The 13,370-nt window shown below is 43.9% G+C and overlaps 1 protein-coding gene across 2 annotated transcripts in view; it reads left to right on the forward strand.

The window, feature by feature from the left end:
- Positions 1 to 13,370, forward strand: part of CNNM1 (cyclin and CBS domain divalent metal cation transport mediator 1) — a 49,185-nt gene that overhangs the window by 26,283 nt on the left and 9,532 nt on the right. For both annotated transcript variants that reach the window (XM_073595550.1, XM_073595551.1), the window contains 3 exons: positions 498 to 655; positions 4,639 to 4,822; positions 6,168 to 6,278. In XM_073595550.1, coding sequence (XP_073451651.1) covers positions 498 to 655; positions 4,639 to 4,822; positions 6,168 to 6,278 — 453 coding nt within the window. The remainder of the gene's footprint in view (positions 1 to 497; positions 656 to 4,638; positions 4,823 to 6,167; positions 6,279 to 13,370) is intronic.

Consider the following 13,370-nt stretch of genomic DNA (forward strand, 5'->3'; position numbering starts at 1 on the left):
ACGGCCTCACTGACCAAAAGCAAAAACACAGTTAAGGGTTGCCAAAACCCTAGTCATAGCTTAGTATATAAATATCACAGGTTTGTGTGGTGTAGTGGAAGGAAATTGGAGATATAAAGTCCAGCTGCCACTATATTTCCATGGTTGTACACACAGACTTCAGATATGTAAGTAAAGCTATTCAGGGAGACAGATAATCATCCTGCATTAGTAAACCCACCAATATAAAATGTAAAATATGTGAATATTCAAATTTTTGCCTTATCCTGGTTGTGACCGGTTCTCTCTAACCTGAAGATGTAGATTTTCATGGTTCACTCCTGGGAGGGACTGCTGTGAACTTGTATTATTTCTGCATTGTGATGATTAATCTTCTCTGAACAGAGCTCCTAGGTAGTTGTATTCATCTAACCTGGTACATTTCCTTTGCTGTCCTATTTATCCTACTTTCTGTCCAATTTTCTTCTTTCTTTTCCTCCCTCCCTGGCTGTCCATAGTAAACAGATCCCCTTCTCGCTGCAGTGGCTTGAATCGTTCTGAATCCCCTAACAGAGAACGCAACGACTATGGGGGGAGCACCAACCAGCTCAGCAACAACAACCTCTACGTCCCCGACTACTCTGTGCACATCCTCTCCTATGTCCAATATGTTAAGGTAAGCCACCATGAAAGATCCAAGATAAAGAGATAGATTACAACCAATGACTCTTAAACCTATGAGTTTACTGACTATAGAACAGTCGAGTTCACTATTGCCTACTCCTAAACCTTACCGACTATAGAACTGCTGAGTGCACTACCGTCTACACCTAAACCTTACCAACTATAGAACCGCCGAGTTCACTACCGTCTACTCCTAAATCTTACCGACTATAGAACCTCAGGTGTAGATGGTAGTGAACTCAGTGGGTTAAATAGTGTGTAAGGTTTAGGAGTAGTTGGTAGTGAACTCAGAGGTTCTAAAATCGGTAAGGTTTAGGAGTAGAAGGCAGTTGACTCAGTGGTTCTAGAATCAGTAAGGTTTAGGTGTAGATGGTAGTGAACTCAGAGGTTCTATAGTTAGTAAAGTTTAGGAACAGACAGCAGTGAACTCAGAGGTTCTAAAATCGATAGGGTTTAGGAGTAGACTGTGAACTTAGAGGTTCTATAATCAGCAAAACTTGTAGCTGTAGATGGTAGTGAACTCAGTCTTACTGATTATAGAACCTCTAAGTTCACTGCCATCTACTCCTTAACCCTATCGATTTTAGAATCTCTGAGTTCATTACGGTCTATTCACAAACCTTAGTGAGTGACTATAGAACCTCTAGGTTCACTACCATCTACTCTTAAACCTTACCGACAACAGAACCGCTGAGTTCACTACTGTCTACTCCTATACCTTACAGACTATTTGACCCGCTGAGTTCACTACCATCCACAACTAAATCTTGCCGGTTATAGAACCATTGATTTCACCGCCGTCTACTCCTAAACCTTACCGACTAAAGAACGTCTGAGTTCATTTACCATCTACACCTAAGTTTTACTGATTATAGAACCTTGAAGTTCACTGCATTCTACTCCTAAACCTTACTGACTTTAGAACCTCTGAGTTCACTACCGTCCTACTCCTAAACCTTACAGACTATTTAACCCGCTGAGTTCACTACCATCTACACCTAAATCTTACCGATTTTAGAACCACTAAGTTTACTGCCAACTACTCCTTAACCTTACCGACTATAGAACCTCTGAGTTCACTACCATCTACTCCTAAACCTTACCGACTATAGAACCTCTGAGTTCACTACCATCTACTCCTAAACCTTACCAACTATAGACCTGCTGGGTTCACTACCATCTACTCCTAAACCTTACAACTATAGAACCTCTGAGTTCACTACCATCCACTCCTAAACCTTAAGTTTTCCCAGGACAGGTTCAACTCCAACACGCGTCATTTCCCATATAGTGGTCCCTCTTAGTGTCAGGTAGTACCATATACAATCATTACCATTATATTCCAACATATCAGAATGCATGCTCTTTAAACTTAAATGTAACAATTCCCACTCCCCCCTCCCTGCTCTCGGCCGCCCAAACTTGGCTGGAGTATAAATCCCATAACCTGTGCAGCCACTAGTAGGCACCATGGTACCCAATTGTACGCACTAACTGTACTAACACCGGCTAAAACCTAATTGTCAATGCCGGTGACAATATACCATATTAGTGGTAGGGGCGAATGATTTGCTGGTTAATAGTCCAGCAACGAGATTTTAGACGGTACGTCTATTGAACACTTGGTGGTAATATATGTTCCATTTTTACGCCCATATGTGGTATGTAGAAGTAAGTAACAGATTTTCCATAAAACATATTATAGACCATATCTATGAAAGTTAAGCTGGTGACCCCGTGCCCTCCTCCCTCATCTCTCCTGTTACAAACATGGCGATGACCAACTTTAGGAGCCTGAGGACCCGGGCGGAAAAGGCCATGTGAAGGAGTACAGTCTCTTCCTTCGATGAGGTAAAGTCATAGGAAGAAAGACAGGAGTATGTGTACCCTAGATCGGGATGGATCAAAAGCTTATACTGAAGTTCAGGGAATGCACTTTGATCAGGGGCTGCATAGATAACTCACTTCAGCCCTAATAGTGCAGAGTGTATTGTGTGGCCCGCTCCGGAGTGAACCCCGCAGGGATTCTGTCTCTGTAGGGTGTTATCAAATGATGTTTTGCAGCTTCCTGTGGAGCCAGGGGCTTTAATTGGGGCACTGTAAGTGCATTGAATGTTAATAGATTGTATGGGGGCATGAATTCTCACCTAGTCCTCTGCATACGGAGGCATCATCTTTAGGCTGGTCTGTTTGTTTCTGCGTCCCGTCGGTCGATCCACTCCGAGGCAAGTGTTGGATCATCAAAGAAATATGCGCGATCTTCACCCGCCACGTGTAGACGGGCAGGAAAGAGCATGGCATACTTGATGTGTTGTGCTCGTAAGCGTCGCTTGACCTCCGTGAATCTGGAGCGTTGTTTCTGCACCTCCGCAGAAAAGTCGGGAAATGCTGAGACAGATCCTGCCTGGAACGGAATATTGCCTTTAATTCTGGCCATGCGAAGGACTACATTGCGGTCTCTGAAATTCAACGTCTTTGCAATAAAGGTGCGTGGAGGAGCTCCTTCAGGTGGTCGGCGGGCAGGCATGCGGTGCGCACGCTCCACCACGAACGTGGTGGAGAAAGCCTCTCTGCCATAGGTTGAGATGAGTAGCTTTTCTAGAAAAGTAGCTGGGTCTGTACCTTCTGAACCTTCAGGCAGGCCGATGAAGCGCAAGTTAGATCTGCGGGCGCGATTCTCCAGATCGTCTTGTTTCTGCGCCAATAGCTGAACTTGTCGCTTAAGATCCTCCTGAGAATGTTGAAGAGGGTATAAGGTGTCCTCTGCCCGACTAATTCTGGCCTCTGTTTCAGTGACCCGTTCCCGGATTTTAGTCATATCCTGCCTTATCAATGAAATGTCCACTTTTACCTCCTCCAGCTTGGTAGTAAGTGTAGATTGGCAGAGGGAGATCGCCTCGAGAACACGCGCTGTATCAGCTGCCTTGTGCTCTGTGTGAGGAGTGGAGTGTGCTGTGGAGGAGGCGCCATCTTGCCCCTCACCGTCCCGCTCCGTCCTCCGATACCGCTCTAGGGACGATAAGGCTGCAGTGTTCCGTTTCGGTGGAGACATGACTCGGCAGGTACAGCGGGCCTTTGTGACACAGATGTGGGGCACAAAATGCCGTTTGGGGTCGCAGGATGTTTTCACTCCTAAAACCTTACCAACTATAGACCTGCTTACTTGTGTAGCTCCGTTTTTGGAGGAAACGTTTACCATTTCAAGAAGGTTGTCCAAAGAATAAAGTGGCCGTGGTCCAATGATGTCACTTCCAAGTAAAATGTTACTTGTCCAATCCAGCCGATGTAGGAATCCCCACCCACTGACTAAGCTTTGATGGGGGAAATGCATTAGAGGGAATGGTGTGTGGGCGGAGATTACTATGTCTGTGGGATTGGACCAATGAAGTTTTGCTTGAAAGTGACATCATCAGAGTGTGGCCACTTTGTTCTTTAGAGACAGTTGGATGGGGCATGGACAGGTTCCTGGTCCGGAAACTGAGTAACTGAAGGTGAAAGGAGTTTGGTGGCTTGGAGCAGTGGCAGTTGTTTTTATTTGAAAAACTTGTTCCAGATAATGGACAGTATTACACACAGTATTGAGGAAGATAGAATTGGGACAATTTTTGTAGTTGCAACAGTGTTCACCAGTACGTGTTGATGCAATCATTTCCAATACAAACGTAAAACACAAAAATTTACCAAATACCCAAATAACAATAACTAAGCCACTATTTTCCTGAACTGACCTATCAATATGAACTTAGCTGAAGTTAAACTCTGGTCCTGACCCCACTGGATTCGCACCAAACGTGTCACATTTAGTATGCATTAAACACCAAAATTCACAATGCTGAAAATAGTATGTACCCCCTAATTCTGGCCACTAACCTTTGCCCACTTTGTAAGACATGAACATGTTCAGATGCTACGAGAAAAAAGTATGTTGTGTCTTGTTCCTTCTTCCTAACTAGAAGTCTGGCTTTTCTCCTCCAGATTACAAGGCAGCAGTACCAAAATGCACTGACTGCCAGCCGGATGGACAGTTCTCCACAATCTCCTGATATTGAAGTGTTCTGTGATGGAGAATCTGCAAAAGTGACAAAGTACCAGAGAGTGTCCGAATCTCCGAAGGAAGACACGGTCACCACTTTACTCAGTGACAGGAACTGCAACTTGGGTAAGATTTGTCATTTGCAGCTCATTCATCTATGGTATGTCTCCGCATATACAAATGTAAAGTTTTGCTCCTCTCAAAATGAAAAACTAATCATAAGAATGCTTACAAGAAGCACAGCTTACCTGTCTGAGGCTAGAATTCTTCATCCAGGTATACCCTGTACAGGTCTATTCTGTTGGGTAATCTATTGATGTAGGAACCCCTTCTTCTTCCTACCTGTTTGTTAGGTGGTGGAGACATTCCAAAACACCCACTGCAGGTTCCTTGCTGCTTCTCCCATACAGAAAGAAGTTCCTCAAAACTGCCAATGTGATTCAGTCTTGGCAGTATGAAGCTTTTTAATAATACATGAAGAAAGGTTCATGAAGAACTCCTCAGAGCTTCTTCTGTCTGAACATATGAGTTCTAGGTTTCCTGAGTGTCAGATACCTGGTGTCTCCCTGTGCTCTCTGTGGTTCAATTCTCCAGCTTCATCATAGGGGTCAGCAGGAGGAAGCACAGAGTGGATTGGGAGACCAGGAATATGACACTCCTGGAGGTGTCAAATGCTGAACATTCTTATGGTGGAGGTTTCTTTTCATCACTGTAGATAGAGACCAGAGGAGCGGGCAATGGGTTAGCTAAGGATGAACTACCTTCTTCACAGGGAGAACTTTTATTTTGCATGTTTATCATAGAGACACAGCAAGAGAGGTTCATGAAGAGCATACTCTTTAGCGCTTCGTTCATCCGAAGATGTGACCTCTGAGTTTCCGGAGTGTCAGATTCCTGCGGGCAATGGGAGAGCTGAGGATGAACTATCTTCTTCACAGGGAGAATTTTATTTTGCATGTTTATCATTGCGACACATCAAGAAAGAACATTCATGAAGAACATAATCCTCAGAGCTTCATCCATCCAAACAAGTCTGAGTTTCCGGAATGTCAGATTCCTGGTCTCTCCCTGCACTCTGTGGTTCAATCCTCCAGCTTCATCAAAGGGGTTGGCAGGGGGGAAACACAGAGCGGCGTGGGAAGCCAGAAATCTGACACTCCCGGAAGTGTCAGATGATGAACATTCTTCTGGTGGAGGTTTCTCTGGGTCACAGCAGACAGAGACCAGAGGAGAGGGCAATGGGAGAGCTGAGGATGAACTGTCTTCTTTGGAGAACTTTACAAGTTTATTACAGAGACAGAGTCGCTTTATTCATAGCAATGGAATCACATTCATAGAAGGTTTGTCTGCTCTGGTTACATTGTGCACTTCATGTATGATTTGATAATGGCTCTTACTGGAATCACTGATTAGATTTGGTTGCTTTGGAGAAGATGGTCTGATCACTTATATCTGTATTTTGTCCCACCAGCCACCAGCAGGTCAGATGGGTTAAAAAGTCCGAACGACTCTGTGTTCCTACACATGGATGATATCCCTCAAATAAAGGAAGAATTTGCAGACACAGATAAGTGCATTACCAGTACGTGTACAGAAAATCTGATGTTTTCCTTTTCATCAAAGGTGAAGCTAGAAGTTTGATGTGTGATGTAGCCTTTATGGTATGCCCACGGACATTACATGAGGCAGGGCTGGTAACCCCAAACAAGTGTTCATGGGAAGAAAGTGATCCAGATGGGTTAGAAAGCCTTGACTTAGCATATAGATTTTGCTGTACATTAAGTTTCCTGTTTATAGCACCTTTAAGTGATATGTTTTCTTCATATTTCTCAGTATCTATAAAATATTTTTCTCTATCCTCCACTGAGGGACACAGTTTGATGATATTAAGTAGCATAGGGTTATACTGCTTCCTCCAGGAGAAATAGGCACACTAGGCAAACTGAAGGCCAGTCTCTTACAGGCTATAAGCCCTTCCACTTCATACCTGTTCAGTTTAGTGTCCCTAGTAGAATGGATGTCTCCTTCCTCTCAGCAATGTCAAATGGACCTCCTTTCAGTCATTCAGGGATTGTTCAACCAGGGTGTTATGGTTCCCTTTCCTCCAACCCAAAGTTTTCAGGGTTTTAACTGGTTTAAACCCATTTACAGTTTTGAAACCCAAAAGAGGCCATCTCCCCATCCTGGTTTTGCAGGCTTTGTATGCCCCCAGAATTTTCAGATGTAATCTACTCCGACTGTTATTGCCTCCCTTCATCACGGAGACTCCTTGGCATCCATCAACGTAATTGATGTGTTTTTATACATTTCTATCTTCAGCGGTTACTAGGTAATAATTTCTTCATGGATTTGTTCTTTTATTCAAAAGATTGCACATGTTACTCCAACTGTGGAATTTAAACCTAGTTTTTTTAATATTACAAAACCCTGTTTGAACCCATTTGGGACAATTCCTTGATATTGTTATCCTGTAAGGTTGACTTTCTTGAGGTCAATACTTAGGCTAGAAGGGACTTCAAATCTCAATATGGTCCTGAAAGGAGCCCCTTTTGATTTTATACAAAGACCAGGTTGTTTGGATACCAAGGACATCCTTTTGGCAACTTGGTCTCGTCGTTTCACCTTAAAGCGGATATTGTGTTACCTTTTGTTGTGTCACACGAAGGAATTCTCTCTCCATTGTTTGGGTGTGGTGGGAGCCATTAGGGTTACCTATCGGTTGCAACTTCTTTCAGGCAAAATAAATTCCAGTTTTTCAGGATGTCTTAAAAGAGGGTTCTTCAGCTTCCAGGTCCACAATATCTAAGTGGATAAGACAGGTTATTGTTCAGACAAAAAATACACAAAAAAGAAAAAAACTAGCAGGTGTGCTGATCCACAGTTTAGTATAGCCCTCCAGCTGGCTATTGGTGATAATTAGACAAGTCAAAGGGTGCTGCTGCTCTCTATGGGTCCTCTGGGTGGCAGGAACACATCTAGACAAACCACAAAAGAAGAGAGCGCAAAGCCGCCCTAGTGTAACTCTTCTTTAATATGGTAAAGTTAAAAACACTACAATGGTCAAACTCACATTGTGTGAAGATAGATACAGCATAAGGATTCCAAAACCCACTTCAAGGAGATGGAAGGCAATTCCTATCTGTATAAGGAGAGCTGCCACCACCCTAGGTGGAAGGATAATATTTCCTATGGTCAGTTCTGCAGACTTCGTAGGAATTGCACAAATCTTGCAGACTACCTGACTCAAGCGGAAGTATTAACTCAAAAGTTTCTTGAGAAAGGATACCACAGGACCATAAACAGAAAGCGGTTGAACGTTACCACTATGGGCTAAATGGAAATAAACAGGGCACACCAGTGGATAGGCAGACGGACACATTGTTCATCACCAAATTTAATGATCAACACCTGGCCATAAAAAGGGCTATTTAAACACATTGTCAAATTCTTAAACAAGACCCTGCTCTTCATAGGGTGCTTCCTGATAAGCCTCAGGTGGTCTTTAGTAAGGCCAACAGTGTTAAAAGCATCATTGCCCCAAGTCGTATCCACAGCAAGCAACATAGGGCCAAGGATATGCCGACGTTTCTTAACTTGACAGGATCCTATAGGTCTAAGTGCAGTAGATGTAAGGCCCTGTCAGTTCATGATACATGGCAAAAAGAGGTCTACCACTAAAGATGGGCAGGAGTTTGAGATAAAACAGTTTATAAGCTGCAATACCCAGTTTGTGGTCTATGGGTTAAGGTGCCCCTGTGGGCTCCTCTATGTGGGGAGAACTGTACGCACCATGCGGGAGAGATTCGGAGAACACCGACGGTTTGTCCAAAAAAGAATGCGATAAGCACAGTGTCCAGCGGCATTCCTCACAGGTACATGGATGTAGCACACAGGGGCTGCAGTTGTTTGGTATAGAAGCTATACCTATGACCATTACAGAAGGTGATAGGTTTTCCAGATTATGTATTTTTACTTTAAACTCCATGTCACCCAATGGGTTAAATGAGGAATTGGAAATCAACACCCTTGTATGAATACTGCTCTTCCGGGGATCCTCTTACGTTCTTGGGAAATGTGTGTATGTGTGTATATGTGTGTGTATGTATGTATATATATATAATATAGTACACAGGGCTTTTTTTCAGGGGGAACTTGGTGAAACTCAGTTCCACCACCTCTGGCTGAGACCCTTGGGGAGGCCTGCTCACCACAATCACTTGTAAACACAGAAGTCCGGTTTCTATGTTTACAAGTGACAGCTCTGCCCTCTGCGTGTAACCCCCCTGAACTCTGCACTCTGTATGTAATACAATCCTGGTATTTAATGCCCCTTTAAGACCCTCCTACTGTTTGTGAAATTTGACCACACCCACTATTTGATGGGGTTTGGAGGGTGTGTGTGGATGGAGGGGTTTTGGGGGGTCGTGGTTGAGTTCCAGCACCTATTGTTTGAGAAAAAAAGCCCTGTATATATGTGTATGTATACTAATCCTTTGTATATATGCATATATGTTCTCATCTTTTTGTCATCCATTTTGCTTCCATTAGAGGAGGGAATATGGTTACAGAGGGAGAGAGATAGAGATATGCAAGTAGTTCATTATACAAGAGATGGGTCCTAATCATAAATTATTTTCTCCTCCCTCCTCATGTTATATTTAAGTTCATTTTTCTACATATCTCCATATAATACACATATGTGCAATTTATGGTAGAGGAAAGTAAATATTTATATATTGTGTGTATATATAATATTGCACCAAAATAATAATTTCCTTTCTTAATGGGAGTAGTATGCTCTCTGTCTCGTGGTCGATCCCTTAATTAGCATAATTAAGCATATTCAAATTATTAACTTTTTTAACATATTAGTGTTTGCTGGGAGCAGATACCTCTTTATAGATTGTTTAATTCTTTTTATTACCATCTGTTAAGTTTTATCTATTAAGTTGTGTAGCAATAACTCTCGGTGGAGCTGCTGGTTTAAGCGGGCTTGTTACCTTCACTCTCCTTCCCTCTGTTTTACCGGCATCGGGTCTAGGGTTCCATTGAGTTTTCCTTACTAAGGAAGTAGCAGGAAAGAGGCAGAAGGGAAACTGCAGAAGAAACTCAGATATCTTCTTGTAGGATTCTTGACAAATGTCCTGGTAGAATTTGGATATTACAATAGAGTGCACTCCCCTTGTGGGACACACTCTTTGCTCGCCTGGATAGGCCTCTCTCACTTGCCTAGCAGCCAGTACGTAGCACGAACAAAAGTCTCTGCCACAGACGTGTTTGGGATAAACCTGTATGATTCTCTGCCACAGGATGTATTGGTTTTCTGCAATGAACGTCAATCACAGTGCTTGAACCTTTAAGCCAACCCGGCAACACTATGCTGTAAAGTTACTTTTGGGATACGTCCTCCAACCGAGTCACCAGGCCCCACTCCAGACCAGCAAGCTGCGTGATCATTCCATGACGGGTCCTCCCCTGGGATCTCCTCGGTTGTCCAGCTTCTTCCCTTCTGGATAGACAGCTCAGGACCCGTCTTCTGGGCCCACGAGATAGCTCTCTAACGCATACCTGTCGGCCAGGAGGGCCAGCAGGTGGCTGTAAAACGAACCCCACGATATGGCATCTGTCCCATAAATACCCTCACCCAGAATGCAACTCGGAGGACCACCTCCACCAAGTTGTCTCCGGGACAGAAGAGCATCCATACGCTTCGACACGTTGCCCTTCCAACACTGACCAGTGATAACAGCGACACCCTCCGGTCAGTATGGAAACACACACAACGTCAGCCAAGCTGGAACAGAGGCAAACTTAACCTTCCTAACGAACAAGTTACTAAATTTACCTAACATATGGTAGATTGCAAATCTACCAGCGCTACAGTTGCTTTAGTCCCACCGCTGTAACCAATGCCTATAAGTATTTTTTGCCTTCCCTACCCCTGTGTCCCCTCAAGATCTGAGACAGGGAAGGCGTCATCATGAGCGCTTCTCTCTTCCCCTATAAATTGGCGAGTTAATAGAGAGTTAGTGGGCATGACCTGAGGAAGGAGGCCATGCCTCCGAAACGCGCTGACATGGCAACTCTAACGTCCTTACTCTCCTTCCCCCTGTATCCTGCTTGTGTGGATTTGTGTGTCCTCGAAGAGCAGCACCGGCTGGACCGGATGCCAGCGCATTAGGATCTGCACGTCGAGCATGGTGGTGGATAGCTACGGATGTGCTGCCAGAGTCCGGGCAGCTAGGTTGAATGTCCACGGCTCCCCCTTCCCCTGTCGGGATCTTGAGGTGGTTATAGGAGTGCAGCCACAGTGGAATCCTTATTCTGTGTCTATCTTCACACAATGTGAGTTTGACTATTGTAGCGTTTTTAACTTTACCATATTAAAGCCGACTTACCCTAGGGCGGCTTTGCACTCTCTTCTTTTGTGTTTTGTCTAGGTCAGGGATATGCAATTAGCGAACCTCCAGCTGTTGCAAAACTACGATTCCCATCATGCCTCTGGGTGTCATGCTTGTGGCTGTCAGAGTCTTGCAATGCCTCATGGGAGTTGTAGTTCTGCAACAGCTGGAGGGCTGCTAATTGCATATCCCTGGTCTAGGTTATTGTTCAGGCCTATGAGTTGCATGCTAAAGTGCCTCCTTCTCCGGTAAAGCCCATTCCACTAGCGCAGGGAGTACCTCCTGGACTTTTCAGCTTTGGGCCTCACATCTATAAAGCTGTGACCTTGTTTTTTCTTCAACTGTTTTCTAAAATTTAGAAGGATGATATATCTAACTCTACAGATGCTAGTTTTGGCTAAAAAGTCCCGCATGCGGTTGGTTTATGCCCATGATTTCTCCTCGTTGAGGGGTTTTTCTTGTTGGGTTGGTCCACCTATGTTATTTTGGAGTGCCTGCTCCGAGTTTGAATGTCCCTTCATTGCTTAATATAACTAAGCTGTGTCCCTCAAAGAGTGATGGAAAAAATGTGAGTTTTGTACTCAATATACCCCTTTCTCAGAGACCATTGACTTCCATCCGAGAAACACAGTTCCCTATTGGCCATTTTATCTCTTTGGACTGCTTGCTACAACTGGAATGGTGTGAAGTGGCAGGGGGGTTGTCATGGGTCTTGTAGCCTCCCTCACTGGTCTCCTCTTTGCGTTGTCATTTTCTTTTGGTGGATGGCCTGTTCTTGGCAGATCTGTGCCATAGACTTTCCATTTCACCTCGATTTTAATGTTAAACCCACTGTGAGTCCATGTTTTAGGACAGGACAGGATTCCAGTTTTTTTCATGTGCTCATCCCTTGGCAGCACATTTCCATAAATTGCACCCATCAATGGTTGTGGGACAGATGGTGGACCAGGGGTGGGACTGACAGCACCGCACACCATGGTGGGTGAAGCCAAATTGCACTTAAAGTAGAAATCCGAGCTAATAGACATGCTGTCCTCCATTAAAGTGATTGTAAATAGACATGTGCAATTCGTTTAGTTCCGAGTTAGTTTTTCAACGAATTTTGACAAATTCGTTAATTCCGAAATTTCCGAATTTTTCAATTTCCGAAATTTTCGAATTTCCGAATTATCGGATTTCCAAATTTCGGATTTCCAAATTTGTGGAAAATTGAAATTTCAGAAATTTGCAAATTTGGAAATTCGAAAATTTGGAGATTTGCATATTCGAAAATTCGGAAATTTTAAAATCCGAATTTTCAAATTTCAGAAAAAAGCAAAAAAACGAATGAAACGAAAACAAACATTGTTTTTTTTTTGTCAGGGCACATATCTAATTGTAAACCTTAGACATGAAATATAAACAAAGCATATCCCTCTATAGTGTGTCCTTGTCCCAATCCAGAGCGCTAAGTGTCATTTCTCTCTGCTGCCTCCTTCCTCTGCTATTAGCATGAGTCCCTTCTGACAAAATTTCCTGACAAGAGGAAAAAGGTGACAGGGTAGGGAGCTCCAGCACACAGCCTGTGATTGACAGCCTCAGCTCTGTTCCTGTGTGCTGTATGAAGGAAGGGGGTGTCCCTTCCCTCCAATCAGCTCTCAGAGCTCTCCTCACCGAGTGCAACTTCATCTCTCTGCCCTCTGCTTTCTGAAAGCTCAAACAAGCTGTATAAATTCTGGACTTTGAGCGGCTGTAGAGGAGAGGAGACTGAAGATAAACAGATACAACTTATGTAGGAGGATTTGTATCATCTCTGTGTATCACCTGAGGCCAGTCACTCCACTGAGTATATGAATCGTTTACAACCACTTTAGCCCTGCTGGTGCAGACACGGAGACATCACTGTTTTTTGCCGCCATTATTCATTTTCTTCCCTGTACCCCAAATTGGGACCCGGCGTTCTATGACAATTAAACATGAAAGCCTCCAGGGGGGTGAATATTTGTGTATGTGCTATATAGGTACTTGGCTTCTCCCAGTGTTATCACCATCCTCTCTACTTTGTCTGATTGCCGCCATGATGTATACAAGTGATAAGTCTTATATATACATACGTTGTGGTTTACCCGGGGTTATGGCTGAAGCTATCAGCCATAACCCCAGTATCTTTATTTTTCAGCCGGCAACTGGCATTTTCATGAAAGTGGTCGGAGTGGCTCATTAGCTGCTGGATCGCTTCCCGACCACCACACGCTGGTGTTTCTCGGGCTTACCGTTTTCACCGGCACAACCTG

This window comes from Aquarana catesbeiana, linkage group LG08 (genome assembly GCF_042186555.1).
Source record: "Aquarana catesbeiana isolate 2022-GZ linkage group LG08, ASM4218655v1, whole genome shotgun sequence".
Classification (NCBI taxonomy): Eukaryota; Metazoa; Chordata; class Amphibia; order Anura; family Ranidae; genus Aquarana; species Aquarana catesbeiana.